Source organism: Clupea harengus, chromosome 23 (genome assembly GCF_900700415.2).
Source record: "Clupea harengus chromosome 23, Ch_v2.0.2, whole genome shotgun sequence".
Taxonomy (NCBI): Eukaryota; Metazoa; Chordata; class Actinopteri; order Clupeiformes; family Clupeidae; genus Clupea; species Clupea harengus.
Window position 1 is genome coordinate 22808616 of NC_045174.1, and position 17500 is coordinate 22826115.

The window sequence follows — 17500 nt, forward strand, 5'->3', positions numbered from 1 at the left end:
ACAGTGCAAGAAAATGGCATCCACTGCTTTCTGCAGAAGCCAAACCGTAGCCATTTTCTCTCCACAATATTTTTACTTTTTCCAACGCAAATCAGGTACAACGCCAACGACCATTTGCATCACATGTGGTTGAATGAGAATGAACGCAAAGTGACAAAGACAGACTAACGAAATCTTATTTTTCTATTCCTTTGATACCACAAAGGGACTTCGTGACCTTTGACCCCTGAGTCCTCTTGAGAAGAATCACACCTAAGCCTTTTGTATGACGGCGGGTCGCCTCCTCTACAGTGTGTCCAGGTCTTCTCTGTTTGTTTGTGCCCAGTGGTGGTAGAGCACAGGCAACAAGAAAGGGATGCAAAGCTTTGTGCAACTCCAAGCAGATTTCAATTTCCATTACTGACCTTTAATGAGTTAGCAGACGCTCCTCTCTGAAGTGGCAGAGTTACAGAACAGATCTTCGTCAGTAGTCTATGTGTGCCCCCTGGTGATCAGGGAGCCACTGGAACACAGATCTGATTGCCTTGGTGATCCTGATCCTGATCCATCCCATAACGGCCACGTCCACAGACAGTAAAAAGAGGCAGTCAGGTATCGTCACTACGCACGCAAGATGCCTGTCACTCGTTCCTGCAGTAATCAGCCCAGCAGCGGTGGTGCACACCACAGTAACCTAGACAACCTCTGAAACTGGAGCCCATCCACATCCAATCCAGATCCGATTCAGATCCGATCCGATTCAGATCCGATCCGATACCGATTCAGAACAGATCTGATTCAGAACCGATTCAGATCAGATCTGACTCAGAATTGATTCAGATCAGATCTGATTCAGAACCGATTCAGATCAGATCGGACTCAGAACTGATTCGGATCAGATCCAGATTCAGAGCAGCTACTCTCTGCTGTGAAAGCTGGGAGAGGGGAGGTGTAAGAGAGAGCGAAGTTGAGAGGAAGATCTGGATAAAGGGTGGATGACTAGAGAGTGCAATTGTGAGTGTGTGTGTGTGTGTGTGTTTGTGTGCGTTTCGGTGTGTGTCGGTGGGACCAGTCTCTATCCTTGCCCTCTTTCCACATAATCACACCATATGTAGCATCGTGGGGAGACACTAAAAGCATCAAGACCAACTTTTGCTTTTGCTTTTCTTTTCTTTTCTTTTTTTGTAATATTTTGTGCAAAATGTGCATAAAACTCAAACATTCAGATGAACACTGGGAACATCCCCCACGACTTCATGACAATCATCTTGGATTTACAAGCAGAGGAGTAGAGGTCTGACGCCAGTCAGTCAGTCAGTCATTCTGAAGTGTCAGTTTCTAGAAATCCTCCACTGGGTCATAAGCCCTCCGTCCTTCCAGTCTTCTCTGCTGCGGGGTGGAAATAAAATAAAGGAAGAGCAGAAACGCCAAGCTGCCCCCTCCCCCCTCCTTAGCAGCTCTCTATTCAATCCGCCGACCGCCCCCGCCCCCAAGTGCTACAAACACACACACACACACACACACACACACACACACACACACACACACACACTTTGTCTAAAGTGCTTAATATTCATGGGTGCATTTTTAAGAATGCCATGTTCGTCTCTATGTGACCCCCAGAGGTTGTTGCCTGCGTGCGCGTGAGCGTGAGCACTCTCAATGCCTTCCTTGTGTGGCTCTGTGTTCTCCCAAATGGGCAACAGGTTCATGTGAGGTTTTTTTTTCGTTTTTTTTTCTTTCTAGTTTCTCTTTTTGTTTCTGGATGTCAATGTTGTGGAGATTTAAAAAAAAAAAAATGAAGGGGGACGATCAAGGTTTCAGAGTTTCTTAGAGCAGCTTGACTGTGGTTAGTCTTATGCCCTTACTGTGCATCTATGTGAAACGCCATGTCTCTACAGGTCGCACGTTTTAAGGATTATCGCCACTCCGCTTGGTTTAGTCCAACACCTACCCACACCACCTAACTCGGCCCACGTCCTCCTCCTCCTCCCTCCCTCCTCCTCTCCTCCTCCTACCTCTGTGGGAAACCGACACATTTAGGGGAACGGTTCCTCAGTAACGGTTCCCGTGGAGCGCTTTGGAATGACAGGAAGAGTTTGTGAATTAGATCGTCATTTTAGACAGAGTGCTGTCCTTGACTACACGGCCATTGTGAAAGAGAGTCGCTGGGACTGAAGAAGTCTATTGAGAGAATGCAGTGGTGTTTCCTGATGTAAGCCACAACAATGAGTTGTTTGTGTGTGTGTGAGTGTGTGTGTGTGTGTGTGTGTGTGTGTGTGTGTGTGTGTGTGTGTGAGACTGGCTGGGAGGGGGTGAAAGTATTCATTGAATTTGTGCCTATTTTCTCCACGGGCGGGCGGCAGTGTTGTTGCGCCCCTTCCTCCATAAAAGACGTCAGTGTCCACACTTGGTATGGCCTGTTGGTGGTGAGACTGCGAATGCAGTGGTAATACTCTGACCAAGTGCGATAAATAATTGCGTTGTTTACCACTCCCAAGTATTTGAAACATTTTCATCAGTCTTCATCCATTTTATCCACCAAACACACACATTTCCACAATTCTCAGCTTGACCACTGCAGCCACTACCTGTACAATCATAATCTTTGTATATTTCATTCACCTTTTCACTTAAACATCCGCAAGGGTTGTATAGTTTTTCAACAGCATCAGCTTCTCCCTGGTCTGGTAGGCTGAATTGAACGGATTCATGCCAGACCTCGGCCAGATTTGGCTGTGTTCCAAGGAACTGCAATGTTTTAGAATGCAGAATCTAGAACACTCGAGTTCAAAAGTACAGTACATGCCGGAAGTTCAGGGGCAGGTGCCTCCATGAATGAGCATGGCTTCATTTTTCATAAACTGTTTGCATCGCAACTGGAAGAAACAGAATGGCTCTCAAGTCAAATGACTGCGTAAGCTTATACAGTAGCATCGAAAGAGAGAAGAAAGCACTGGGGTTTCTAAGCAACTGAGAGCCAGAGTGATTCAAATTGAGTTTGATCTGACCTGGTGGGCTATCATCTAAAGTATCTGTGGTTCTGGTCCAGTGTATATTGGTTTTCATTCTGACATCTCTCACAAAAGTGATTGACAGGAAGAAAAAAAAAACACTACTGTGTTATTGCAGACCTTATATTCAGCACTGACAGGAGATGCTTTAATCTAGTTCAACACTGCAGTTACCAAACCTGTTGGTTTTTATACAAATTTGGATATTTCTAGATCTAACTAGAATTAGATCATGTAAATCTGCATATGATTTGATCTTGCAGTCCTACACACACACACACAGAGTGTGAACCTCACGTTTTTGAAACGTTGCTAGAGAGGATGAATGATTTCCAGCATACTGTGGGAGACCTGGACTTAGAGACTGCTAAAGGTGCCTTTGAAGGAAATATAAAATCAGTGTCTCTAATTGTGATTTTGAAAAAGTAAATGTTTCTTTATATTTTTTCATGTGAATGCTTTTTTATATATATCATAAATGTTTTTATCTGATTGTGGTGGGGAGAGGAGGATGTTGTTGTAGTAGTGGGTTGTTTGATAGTGCCTTTCTGTAAGTGAGCCAAGTCTAGGTGCATTTATGCTGTTGAAAAATAAAAATAAATCCTTCCAGCACATCAGTAAGTCTTTAATAAGGCTATATGTAAATGCAAAACAATTTGTATTAAATGCACACAACCTTTTTTGGAGACATTTTTAATGGTACTTTAGAATTACATGATCGATCTGGATTTTCTTTTTTTAGCAACAACTACTGAATGCACCTAAACTCTCTTGTAAATACTGAATTGCTTTATAACGGTACACAAAAGCAGGTTATTCGGCCGAATTGGACTCAAAGCACTGCGATCATTAAGCCTGTGAGTGGCGCTCTAAGGCCTGTATTCATTCAATCCATTTTCCATTTGATGATCATTTTAAAGGTGCAGTCCGCGATTGTATTCCCGTACACTTTTTTGTCAAATTCAGCGAGTTGCTCTGGTCTTTGTACACAGTCCTGGCTCTGTAAATGGGAAACAAATATAGTGACACAGACCGAGCTTTAATAAACAATCACAGCCAATCAACACATGTGCTTCAGGAGCACGGAAGGGAGGGATGTAAATTTGATTGACTGTTGAGAGCAAAATATCAAGAACCTTTCGTGAAACCAAATCGCAGACTACATCTTTAAATGAGGAACAACAGATTGAAACAGATTTGGCCCACAACCTACACACAGACCCATGGTGGGCAAGAGCCAGATTATAGATTCAGATTATAGATTATTGTCATTGTGCCGTGAAACGGTAGCCTGGCTCCACTGCCCGTTGATCCCAGCTCAATTTCATACCAGGCTAGAGTAAAGGTGCAGAGACAATTCAATCTATCGTCAACTGCTATATGACATTTAAAGGCCTTTTTGAAAATGCCTGAAGTGTGGAACATGAGTTCTACCACTTATGGTAGTGTTATAATAGGCTGTGATCTTTGATTACGTGTTTTATTTACTGGGCCTTCAGTGCTGAATCTACTGTTATGGGCTAGGATCACTGAATTGACCATATGAATAGGATCTGGTGCAAATATGTGAAATATTGTAGAGAATAATGAAGTGCTTTGAAGTGGAAAAATGTTTGAGAAACGTTTATACTGTGTGGCATATAAATGAATATGATACATCCTTCCACCATAGTGTCTTTTTTATGTCATGTCTTCATTTATTTTCTTAGGGATCAAAGTAGGTTACTGGATTCAGTTGATTTGCATAGTATAAACATTCTTTATCATCGGGAATGAGTATGAGACTACTTCCAGAATTGAAGTGCTGTAAGAATAGAGTGCAAGTTTTAAAACTCAATGTTATAGGAGAAATATTTTTCACCTGGGGAAAATGCTTTAAAAAATGCTACATTTGGGGCACAAGATCCCAGTCCCAGTCGCATGCACGTAGGTTTAGTGCATTAGAGTCAGTATTATCATGAGACTCAAATATTTTCTAATTTTAGGTCTTTGCAGTTCAGTAGGCCTCCACGAGTTTAGACTTAACTTTATATGGATGAGAAACCAAAATAGAATTATACAGAGAAGCATGGTGTGTCCATCAATGTAAAAAACGTTCCAATATTTTTTGCCGTACTAACACAGGGCAAGATTCCCGAATGGGCTTTGTAGGAAGGTTGTGGAGGGGTAGGCAAAGGGGTCAAGTAAAGAGTTACTGTCAGAGGCAGTACAGTACTACGAAATACGAAACTCCACTTCCGGGTTGGAGTGGACATCCGAAAGCCGTCACATCCAATCATATGGAGATTTTGCAGCTGTTGTGTGATTCTTGCTGACATCGACTGTAAATTTGGAGTTGGGAAATAACGGAGCACATTTTTCCATAGCAACAGCCCACGAAAGCCCTTCTGCATTGCACTGAACGATGAAAGCGGCTCGTACCGTTTTCAAGGCACATGAAGAGCTAGCTAGCCTATTCGTGTAGCTAGCAACATATACAACTTGCTAGTTTGCTGTTTTCAAATCATTTCGACGACGCAGCCGCCATTGTATGTGTTAGATTAGTTACCAATTTCGGTGTCCTTAGGATCAACAAAGTGTATCTCACTGCTTCTAGTTCCTGGAGCTACCTTGCATTGTTTTATAGCTACATGTTTGGCGGTCTGTTATTATCCTTTTGCACGCAGACGGCTACTCTAAATAAGGCAATACATGTCCAATCAACTAGCTAGCTAACTCAGCTAGCATACGTACAGCTAGCTAAACCTGACAGGTAAACAAAAAAGACTCGCTGACAAGAAGCAGTACACAGCCGTGTGGCGTGTGTAAATTTGCAATTGCTGAAGAACTCCCTTGAAGGTGATTAAACCATGTCTCACGGAAAACGAAAAGAAATCTACAAATACGAGGCACCATGGACTGTATACGCGATGAATTGGAGCGTTCGACCAGACAAGCGTTTCCGTCTGGCTCTTGGCAGCTTCGTGGAAGAATACAACAACAAGGTAAGACATTGTCCTTAAATTACTCCAATAAGCCTTATGGCTATAATATAATGTTTGTATAGTATTGTGTGATGTAAGTATTAGTGTGTAAATTACATTTTGAACCTCAACTTAATGGAATGAAGGGAACCAGGATATGTCAACCTGATGTGTTCTCTATCTACCTCTCTCTCACTCTGTATGTATGGAAGTATTTTACATATGTGTGACAAGCGTACCTTTGTTCTGCCATACAGGTTCAGCTGGTGGGTTTAGAGGAGGAAAGTTCAGAGTTTGTGTGTCGGAACACCTTCGACCACCCGTACCCCACAACGAAAATCATGTGGATCCCTGACACCAAAGGGGTGTACCCCGACCTTCTGGCCACAAGTGGGGACTATCTGCGGATCTGGAGGGTGAGATTGCCATGGATGAACCCTTATCGTTTAGGCTTATAGGCCACCAACTCATGGACTAATTACAGGGGTCTTGTGCTGTCATAGTTTTGATCCTGGAACATACACTGCAGTTTGGGTATGTCCAGCAGGAGTTAAGGGTGATGACGTATAATATCTTTCAAATAGCATTTCACAGAATCCATGACATAAGTAGACGTTGTATAATCTTTGCATCTTTGCAATACAGCAAAATTCACACTCCCCATATGCTTGAGCTGTATGTATTTGTGTCAAGTACCTCTAGTCCTAGTGGCCTCACAAGCTATGAGGTGAAACTGACATCTTTGAGCTGCTTAACCCGGAAACATTCTGGCTGTCACAAGTCAGCACAAATAGGCTTATGCCTCAGAGCCGGTTTAAAGCCAACTGGTTTGATTTGCTAAAACAGACCTATTTTTGTTTGTTTGTTGTCCCTCAGGTGGGAGAAACTGACACACGGCTGGAGTGCCTCCTAAACAACAACAACAAGAACTCTGACTTTGTTTGCTTGTTTGTTTGTTTGTTTGTTTGTTTGTTTGTTTGTTTGTTGTTCCTCTCAGGTGGGAGAGACTGACACGCGGTTGGAGTGCCTTCTAAACAACAACAAGAACTCTGACTTCTGCGCCCCCCTCACTTCATTCGACTGGAACGAGGTGGACCCCAACCTGCTTGGTAAGCGGCAGTCAGAGGGGCTTGGAAGTTTTTGTTGTCAAACAACGCCTGAGTGACGCCGCACTAGTGGCGCCGCCCGAGTGAAGCGCTTTGAGGCCATTTCATTTGAAATTTGGATTGAATTGAATTGAATTGAAACCCAGAAGTGCTTCTAGACTACAATGTAAGCACAGTCTTTTCCCGGACTCTCATGTCTGTGTGCGAGTTTAAAATGACTTTATTTTCAGTCAAGGTGGGTAAAATACTGTGAATAGTTATCTTTTTACCGTTCAGATTACATTAACATTTACATTTACATTTAGTCATTTAGCAGACGCTTTTATCCAAAGCGACTTACATATGTGCGACTTACAATGTATACACATTTTACATTTACACTGATGGCACACTGCACATCAGGAGCAATTAGGGGTTCAGTGTCTTGCTCAAGGACGCTTCGACAGGGAATCGAACTAGCAACCTTCTGATTACTAAACGACTTCTCTACCACTGTACCACTGTCGCATTAAGATTACATCTGTCTGTTATGTTGGGTCTAGAAATGTTTTAATGTTTGACAACAACACTGTCAACTGTGAGACCTAGAGTAGACTTTTGTGGAGTAACTTGTTCCTGACCTCTCCATTGTCCACTTCCTCAGGCACCTCCAGCATAGACACCACCTGCACCATCTGGGGCCTGGAGACCGGCCAGGTGTTGGGTCGGGTCAACCTGGTCTCTGGCCATGTCAAAACACAGCTCATCGCTCACGACAAAGAGGTGAGAATGTCTGGAGCTCACCTGGTGGGGCTCAAGGCCTGACGGAGCTGCTCACCTGGTGGGGCTCAAGGCCTGACGGAGCTGGTCGTCGTAGAGCTTCATTGATTTGCATGCAGTAATTGTGTCCTCCGTAGAATCAGAATTCAGAGTCTGTGGTGTTGTGTCACATACATGCAATCTCCTGTGTCAAATAGCATGGTCTTTGTAATAACTCAGACAGATTATTTTTGTCAATACTTTGTTGTAAAATTAGGGGTGTTGTTCTCAAGAAAGAAATTCTAATTCTATAACTACAGTCTGATATATGGGTGGCATTCTAAAGCACTGTGGCTTCCTGTCTGGCGCAGGTTTATGACATCGCGTTCAGCCGGGCGGGCGGGGGTCGGGACATGTTTGCGTCGGTGGGGGCGGACGGCTCGGTGCGCATGTTCGACCTGCGGCACCTGGAGCACAGCACCATCATCTACGAGGACCCCCAGCACCACCCACTGCTGCGCCTCTGCTGGAACAAGCAGGACCCCAACTACCTGGCCACCATGGCCATGGACGGCATGGAGGTGGGGCTGTCTGTCTGTCTGTCTGTCTGTCTGTCTGTCTCTGTCTGTCTGTCTTTCTCTTCTGTCTGTCTGTCTGTCTGTCACCACGGAGGTCTGCTTCTCTGCTGAATTATGAACTGTTTCTGTCTGTCTGTCTGTCTGTATGTCTGTCTGTTTATCTTCCTCCTGCACCATGGAAGTCTCCCTGTCTGCTGTCTCATTGACTGTTTCTGTCTGTCTATCTGTCTGTCTGTCTGTCTGTCTGTCTGTCTGTCTGTCTGTCTCCTGCACCATGGAAGTCTTCCTCTTTGCTGTCTCATTAACTGTTTCTATCTGTCTGTCTGTCTGTCTGTCTGTCTATCTGTCTCCTGCACCATTGAGGTCTGCCTCTCTGCTGTCTCATTGACTGTTTCTGTCTATCTGTCTGTCTGTCTGTCTGTCTGCCTGTCTGCCTGTCTATCTGTCTCCTGCACCATGGAAGTCTTCCTCTTTGCTGTCTCATTGACTGTTTCTGTCTGTCTGTCTGTCTGTCTGTCTGTCTGTCTGTCCATATGGTATTGTGTGTGTCTGGCTGTGTGTCTCCTGTTTCTTGAGACAGGGAGGCCTCTGTGTCTATTTCTGTCTGTCTATCTATATCCTGTCTCTTTCTGTCCATTCTGTCCGTCTCTCTCTTTCTCTCTCTGTCTGTCTATCTATATCCTGTCTCTTTCTGTCCATTCTGTCCGTCTCTCTCTTTCTCTCTCTGTCTGTCTATCTATATCCTGTCTCTTTCTGTCCATTCTGTCCGTCTCTCTCTTTCTCTCTCTGTCTGTCTATCTATATCCTGTCTCTTTCTGTCCATTCTGTCCGTCTCTCTCTTTCTCTCTCTGTCTGTCTATCTATATCCTGTCTCTTTCTGTCCATTCTGTCCGTCTCTCTCTTTCTCTCTCTGTCTCCCATTTTTCTTCCTGGTCTCTGTGCTCTCTGCATGTGTCTCCTGTAGATTACAGCTCTGTCTCCTCTGTGTGTATGGCCTCATTACCCAAACACATCCTGTAGATTACAGCTTGTGTCTCCTCTGTGCGTATGGCCTCATTAACCAAACACCTCCTCTGTGTGTATGGCCTCATTAACCAAACACCTCCTCTGTGTGTATGGCCTCATTAACCAAACACCTCCTCTGTGCGTATGGCCTCATTACCCAAACACCTCCTGTAGATTACAGCTCTGTCTCCTCTGTGTGTATGGCCTCATTAACCAAACACCTCCTCTGTGCGTATGGCCTCATTAACCAAACACATCCTGTAGATTACAGCTCTGTCTCTTCTGTGTGTATGGCCTCATTAACCAAACACCTCCGGGGCTATTTATAGGCCCGCCAGGGTAGTATCTAAGCAGAGAGGAAGATTCCAATCTAACACCACTACACCTCCTCCATGATGTAGTCATGTAGTCACCTCCTTCATGGTATTTCTGAATCTTCTTCGACCTGCCCCATCGTGTCTCTAGGACGCTTCAGTACTGTGTTCTCTCTCTCCCAGAGGACGCGTCAGTAATGTGTTCTCTCTCCCAGAGGACGCTTCAGTAATGTATTCTCTCTCTCCCAGAGGACGCGTCAGTAATGTGTTCTCTCTCCCAGAGGACGCGTCAGTAATGTGTTCTCTCTCTCCCAGAGGACGCGTCAGTAATGTGTTCTCTCTCCCAGGTGGTGATTCTGGACGTGCGCGTGCCCTGCACCCCGGTGGCCAGACTGAATAATCACCGCGCGTGTGTGAACGGCATCGCCTGGGCGCCGCACTCCTCCTGCCACATCTGCACCGCAGGTAAGCACACCTGTCTTCCCTTTCTTCTCTACTACTCCTCCTCCCCCCCATCCCCCTTTCCTATCTCCACCCGGCCGACCTCGAGCAGATGGGTCCCCCCTTATGTGCCGTGGTTCTGCTTAAGGTTCCTTCCTGACTAACAGGGAGTTTTTTCTTGCCCGTGTTGCCATTGTGCTTGCACTAAGGGGGTTCAGGCTCTGGGCTCTGTAAAGCGCCTAGAGACAATTGTATTGTTATGGCGCTATATAAATAAAATTGAATTGAATTGAATTGAATATGACTTATGAAGACAACCGGGTATCTAGCAAGGCCTGGTATATGTGATCGCTAGTTTAAGATGAACAGATTTCTTGACCAAGTTAACGGAAACTCCCCCTTCTAATCTTCCTTTCCAACTCTCATCTCACCCTCTCCCTTCTCCCCCGTCGCTCTCCCAGCGGACGACCACCAGGCGTTGATCTGGGACATCCAGCAGATGCCGCGGGCCATCGAGGACCCCATCCTGGCCTACACGGCCGAGGGCGAGATCAACAACGTGCAGTGGGCCTCCACGCAACCCGACTGGATCTCCATCTGTTACAACAACTGCCTGGAGATCCTGCGCGTCTGAGCCTGAGCCCCAATCTGGGCCGGACTGGGCCCAACCGCAGAAGGACTCAATTTCATTCACACACACACACACACACACACACACACACACACACACACACACACACACACACACACACACACACACACACACACACACACACACACACACACACACACACACACACACACACACACACACACACACACACACACACACACATACATACATACATACATACATACATACACACATTCACTCACCGTCCATTTCTTTATCTCTCTCTCTCTCTCTCTCTCTTTATCTCTCCCCATAACTTTCTATCTCTCTCTCTCTCTCTCTTCCCATAACTTTTTATCTCTTCTCTCTGTCTCTTCCTCTCGTTCACATCTTTTGCTGTTGTGTAATTCCCGTCTCTTTCTTTCTTTCTGATTCTTTTTCTATCCCTGTCTTTTTCCACTCAACCCCCCCCCCCCCCCCCCCCCCCCCGCGTCCCATCTCTCTGTTGGTCCGTTGCCTCATTCATCCCTTTGTACATCTCCATGGACACGGAGACGAGCCACCCTCCTCCTCCAGCATTTGTACCACGGACCCGCGGGCGCCATGTGCAGTATTTATAAAGCGTGACGTCGATGCAGATCTTTTTCATGGCGTCATGGTGCCGTTTGATAACGTAGTGGTAGACCTTTCAGTATGAGTTCATCTCTCACATGGCTTTGTACAGCGTTACTGCTTATTTGTAATATTCACAAAAAAATGTAATCTTGCAGGTTGTGTTTTCTTTTTTTTTTTTTGCGTTGTTTAAAGTTTGAGGTTGTCGTGGTTTTTATTTCGATGTTTTATAGTTGTGTTTTGACCAATTTTTATGTGTTTTAGGTTTTGTTTGTTTTTTTACATATTTTGGTCATGTGTAAGGACTTATCCACCCCCTCCTTCTGAGACAGGAGCGATGAACTACAGTAAAGGCTTCTGATGAAGTTGCCATATGGCCAGCAGGTCGGAGATCTGAAGCAGATCTTCTCCTCTCATGCAGACACACACAGAGGACACAGAGACCGTGTTTGGCCTCGTCAAGGCAAGCCTGACGTCAGTCAGAAGAGAGGACGGCACAGAGAGAGGTTGGCACAGAGAGAGGTTTTCATCAAACCAAACCAACAACAAGACGAGAATCTGACCTCTGCGACCCTCCCGCTGTCACAGCTCACACACACACACACGCACACACACACACACACACCCAGTGGGCTTTCAGTCAGAGACTTGATGTTCATTATTAACCGTCCTGCATGGTTTTGGGGTTGTTTTTTGTTTTTGTTTCCGTCTGGAAAACTGAAGTAACTATTGTGCAGTGATTTGAGTTGATTACCAGGAGAGTGTGTGTGAGAGAAAAAGGAGGAGGAGGAGGAGAAGAGGAAGAAGAAGAAGAAGAAGAAGACGACATCTGTGGTCATAAACAACTTTTATTGTATTTCCTGAAATGGATCTAAAACCCTCAGTGAACAGGATCTCTTTCACTTTTTGAGTGTAACATAAAACCGATACTAGTACTATTAATCACGTGCTGTCATTATATACATATTGTGATCCTTGATTGCAGCTTATTCTGGAACGGATCCGAGAGAATAGACAGAACCAGGCTAGGATCAGAGCTGGGTCAGATCCTGCCCAGGACCGGCTGCTTTCGGGGCCTGTGTCAGAACCTGTCTCTGGGATGTTCTGGATCACATTGATCCACTTCTGTTCCAGTGTGTTGAGGCAGCCATTGTGTTTTCTCAGTCAAGTTTATTTGTTTTTCTTTGTTTTTGTTTGTTTGTTTGTTTGTTTGTTTTTCTATGATATTCAAAACCAAACAGTAGCAACTGTGACTGGGAACACAAAAATAGACATCTCGAAAGCAAATCCCCAACATGTTTATGTAGTTTCTGTCTACATGACTATATCCATGTACACTAGTAATAAATTAGATGAAAATAAATACATAAGCCCTAAAACTGGACTTTTAAAAAAACCGATTTGTCTGCCCCTGTGCTTTCGTTGATGTTGGAAGCAGTCTTTGTAAAAAATAACAGTTTCTGTGCCACACTTGATGAAAGCCTGTTGGCATATTTCTAATGCCCAGGCTGTCCTGAAGCAGCCCTGATGGATTCTCTCACATGCATTTTTCCACGAGGTACAGTATAACAGTACAGATGAACTTCTAGAGTTTCTAGGTTCTGAGAGTTCCTCGGTTCTTCAAGCATCATGAAGCAGCTTTAAAAGTTTGTTTGTGTTGGTAACTACTTTCTGTAAGGTCTTCCAATTAATTTTGATGTCATGAAGGAGGGAGAAGAGATTAAACATAACCGACATGATCCCCATTAGCCTCCCAGGCGTTTCACTATGTAGTCTTATTCTACAGGTCTCAAACCCAGGAGAAATGTAAGAACAGTTCTTGCAGCACAAGATCGCAGAATATATCACTGAACTACATCAGTTAGCAGCCATTTGCAAAACTTTTCTCAGTGCTACCTGTGCTGTTATTGATGTTAGCTTGCCAGTTCCAAACACAAACTCTGTGTGGAAACGACAGCATTTGACCACATACGGGCTGAGAACAGTCTAGAGCCATGTTATGTACGGTGGTCTGAACTACATAAACCAGACATACTAGTAGGAATGTAGATTTGTTTGGGTCTGTGCAGATTTCTATGCATCTCTCTTCGCTCATGTGGTCTGTGTTAAGACTAGCCTAACATGTACGGAGTGGAAGCAGTCCCGTCCGGTGGAGTCCTGGGCCTGTATGACCAGGGTGTGCGGTGGTTTAAAGTTTAAACTACTCAAACCGAGTCATGAGTTGGTTGGACTGTGGAGTTGTTGGAGTTTGTTCCTGTGTTCTCTGTAAGAACATGCAGTCAATCAACCCTAAAGTAGGGCACGAACCAGCCTTTCAGGTCTTGAAAGGCTGCAGTGGCTGCCGGTGGTGGTCCGGTCATGTCATGTCTTTAGCTGAAGGGAAGGACAGGGTCCGACACGTGCTTCTGAATCACGGCGAGGTGCTGCGACGCATCCAAGTTGCCGGGCAACGAGGGGAAGCGCAGGGAGGCACAGAGCGACGGAACGTCCATCAGCAACGACCTCACCTTCTCCTGAGCCCGGGGGTCAGGGGTCACGCTCTCCTCCTTGTCTGGCGCCACGGTGACGTGAATGGCGGTCGGCAGGGATTTCTGGGTGAACTTGGTCTCTGGTTGGGCATCACTCTATGGGGATGGAGAGACAGAGAGAGGAGATGAGTTCATTACTAAGATGATCTTCCCATGGCGAGACAAAGAGAGTGGGTGAGTTTAAATGATCAGTGCACACACTCCCTTTCTGCTTTTGTTCTCAATGTGGATGCACTCCGCTTACATTTACATTTACATTTAGTCATTTAGCAGACGCTTTTGTCCAAAGCGACGTACAAGGGAGAGAATATTCAAGCTACGAGCAATAGAACCTGGTGTAACAATAAATAAATACTACTTTACATAAGAAATATAACAAAATGAAATAAAAAAAGAAAGTTATTTAATGAACCATGAAAGTGTGAATGAAATATGCCCACTATTATCCAGCTTTTAGTGTCACTGAGTTGTAAACACAGAGGAACTGTGCTTAAAAGGTGCAGTGTATGATTATAACCCAATACACTTTTTGTCAAATTCAACCCTCTGATGTTTGTACATAGACCTGGCTCTGTACATGGGGAATATTCTAGCCAATCAACACATTGCTTCAGGACCTTTAAGTCTATGCCTCTTTTTTTTTCTGATTCTGTGGTCTGGACAGAACTGTTCATGTATTCCACATTCTGTGTGGAACCCCTGTCAGGATTTGTTGCCAATTTTCCTTAGAGCAGTATTTTCATCCATGACGAAAGTTTCATCCAAGACGCACTACGTAAAAACGGTCTTTAAAGTGTTTTAAACATCACAGTGATGCACACTAGTAATGCTAACTAGCACCTCGTCATCAGAACCAGACGTGCTCAGTACCGGTAGTGAGGAGGCCCGGCTGTCCCTGGGTTGGTTCTGGAGCGGGTACATGCCATGAAGCGCTGGTGCCTCCGGCCCGGGGTTCGGGGGGTGGTTGCCAGGGGAGACGGTGCTGTACGCAGGGGGCACTGGGGTTATTTGGCTCTGCAGGAGCTGCAGGATGACGTTGATGTCCGCCGTCATACGAGTCTCCAGCCTGAGGAAACCCATACGAGACACAATCATTCAGTACAGATATACCTGTTCACACACACCTGTTCACACTCACCTCACACACCTGTTCACACACACCAACCAACATACGAGACACAATCATTCAGTACAGATATACCTGTTCACACACACCTGTTCACACACACCTCACACACCTGTTCACACACACCTGTTCACACACCAACCAACATACGAGACACAATCATTCAGTACAGGTATACCTGTTCACACACACCTCACACACCAACCAACATACGAGACACAATCATTCAGTACAGATATACCTGTTCACACACACCTGTTCACACACACCTCACACACCTGTTCACACACACCTGTTCACACACCAACCAACATACGAGACACAATCATTCAGTACAGATATACCTGTTCACACACACCTGTTCACACACACCTCACACACCTGTTCACACACACCTGTTCACACACCAACCAACATACGAGACACAATCATTCAGTACAGATATACATGTTCACACACACCTCACACACCTGTTCACACACACCAACCAACATACGAGACACAATCATTCAGTACAGATATACCTGTTCACACACACCTCACACACCTGTTCACACACCAACCAACATACGAGACACAATCATTCAGTACAGATACACCTGTTCACACACACCTGTTCACACACACCTCACACACCTGTTCACACTCACCTCACACACCAACCAACATACGAGACACAATCATTCAGTACAGATATACCTGTTCACACACACCTGTTCACACTCACCTCACACACCTGTTCACACACACACACACACACCAACCAACATACGAGACACAATCATTCAGTACAGATATACCTGTTCACACACACCTCACACACCTGTTCACACACCAACCAACATACGAGACACAAATCATTCAGTACAGATACACCTGTTCACACACACCTGTTCACACACACCTCACACACCTGTTCACACTCACCTCACACACCAACCAACATACGAGACACAATCATTCAGTACAGATACACCTGTTCATACACACCTGTTCATTCACACACACACACACACACACACACACACACCTGTTGAGCTGGCTCTGCAGTAGTCGAGTCGGGCGTGTAGTTCGCTGGGCCGGTGGCGTGAGGACTGAGGGGGAGGGGCGGCCCGCACTGACGAGGACCTCCAGTGGTGCTGGGGGAACTGGGCCGAGCGATCGGGCCAGAGCTGGTACAGCCCCGGAACCGCTGGGGATCGACACAGAACCAGAACCACAGGAAAGCAGAGGAACGTTAGAGAACCACAGGAAAAGGAGAGGAACGTTAGAGAACCACAGGAAAGGAGAGGAACGTTACAGAACCACAGGAAAGCAGAGGAACGTTAGAGAACCACAGGAAAAGGAGAGGAACGTTAGAGAACCACAGGAAAAGGAGAGGAACGTTACAGAACCACAGGAAAGCAGAGGAACGTTACAGAACCACAGGAAAGCAGAGGAACGTTAGAGAACCACAGGAAAAGGAGAGGAACGTTAGAGAACCACAGGAAAGCAGAGGAACGTTACAGAACCACAGGGAAAGGAGAGGAACGTTAGAGAACAACAGGAAAAGGAGAGGAACGTTACAGAACCACAGGAAAGCAGAGGAACGTTACAGAACCACAGGAAAGGAGAGGAACGTTAGAGAACCACAGGAAAGGAGAGGAACGTTAGAGAACAACAGGAAAAGCAGAGGAACGTTAGAGAACCACAGGAAAAGGAGAGGAACGTTAGAGAACAACAGGAAAGCAGAGGAACGTTAGAGAACCACAGGAAAGCAGAGGAACGTTAGAGAACCACAGGAAAGGAGAGGAACGTTAGAGAACCACAGGAAAGCAGAGGAACGTTAGAGAACAACAGGAAAGCAGAGGAACGTTAGAGAATCACAGGAAAAGGAGAGGAACGTTAGAGAACCACAGGAAAAGGAGAGGAACGTTAGAGAACCACAGGAAAAGGAGAGGAACGTTAGAGAATCACAGGAAAGGAGAGGAACGTTAGAGAACCACAGGAAAGGAGAGGAACGTTAGAGAACCACAGGAAAGGAGAGGAACGTTAGAGAACCACAGGAAAGGAGAGGAACGTTAGAGAACCACAGGAAAGCAGAGGAACGTTAGAGAACAACAGGAAAGCAGAGGAACGTTAGAGAATCACAGGAAAAGGAGAGGAACGTTAGAGAACCACAGGAAAAGGAGAGGAACGTTAGAGAACCACAGGAAAAGGAGAGGAACGTTAGAGAATCACAGGAAAGGAGAGGAACGTTAGAGAACCACAGGAAAGGAGAGGAACGTTAGAGAACCACAGGAAAGGAGAGGAACGTTAGAGAACCAATGATGTTGTCAGGTTGTGAGAAAAGGGATGGGAGACATTGACATTGTATAAAAAACAAGACATCTCACTGCGGATACACTTGACATTAAGAAGTGCTAAAATCAATACACCGTACCGCACTACAGTCTTTTATGGAATTTTACAAAACAAACAAACAACCGTGTATTAACCACAGT

At 45.3% G+C, this 17500-nt stretch overlaps 3 protein-coding genes across 9 annotated transcripts in view; 2 read left to right on the forward strand and 1 right to left on the reverse strand.

Annotated features, from left to right (window-relative positions):
• Positions 1-17500, forward strand: part of LOC105893717 (SEC14-like protein 1) — a 436978-nt gene that overhangs the window by 36456 nt on the left and 383022 nt on the right. The gene's annotated exons all lie outside the window — the stretch shown is intronic.
• On the forward strand, positions 5132-10863 carry LOC105902244 (DDB1- and CUL4-associated factor 7). Its single transcript, XM_012829793.3, has 7 exons — positions 5132-5977; positions 6214-6372; positions 6954-7065; positions 7706-7824; positions 8172-8381; positions 10045-10162; positions 10600-10863. Exons 1-7 carry the CDS (start codon positions 5843-5845, stop codon positions 10770-10772), a joined length of 1026 nt encoding a protein of 341 aa, XP_012685247.1. The 5' UTR covers positions 5132-5842; the 3' UTR covers positions 10773-10863.
• LOC122128705 (potassium voltage-gated channel subfamily H member 6-like) lies at positions 13600-15019 on the reverse strand. Its single transcript, XM_042703286.1, has 2 exons — positions 14762-15019; positions 13600-13987 (listed from the first exon to the last, which is right to left on the reverse strand). The coding sequence occupies exons 1-2, from the start codon at positions 14984-14986 to the stop codon at positions 13733-13735; spliced, it is 480 nt and encodes a 159-aa protein (XP_042559220.1). The 5' UTR covers positions 14987-15019; the 3' UTR covers positions 13600-13732.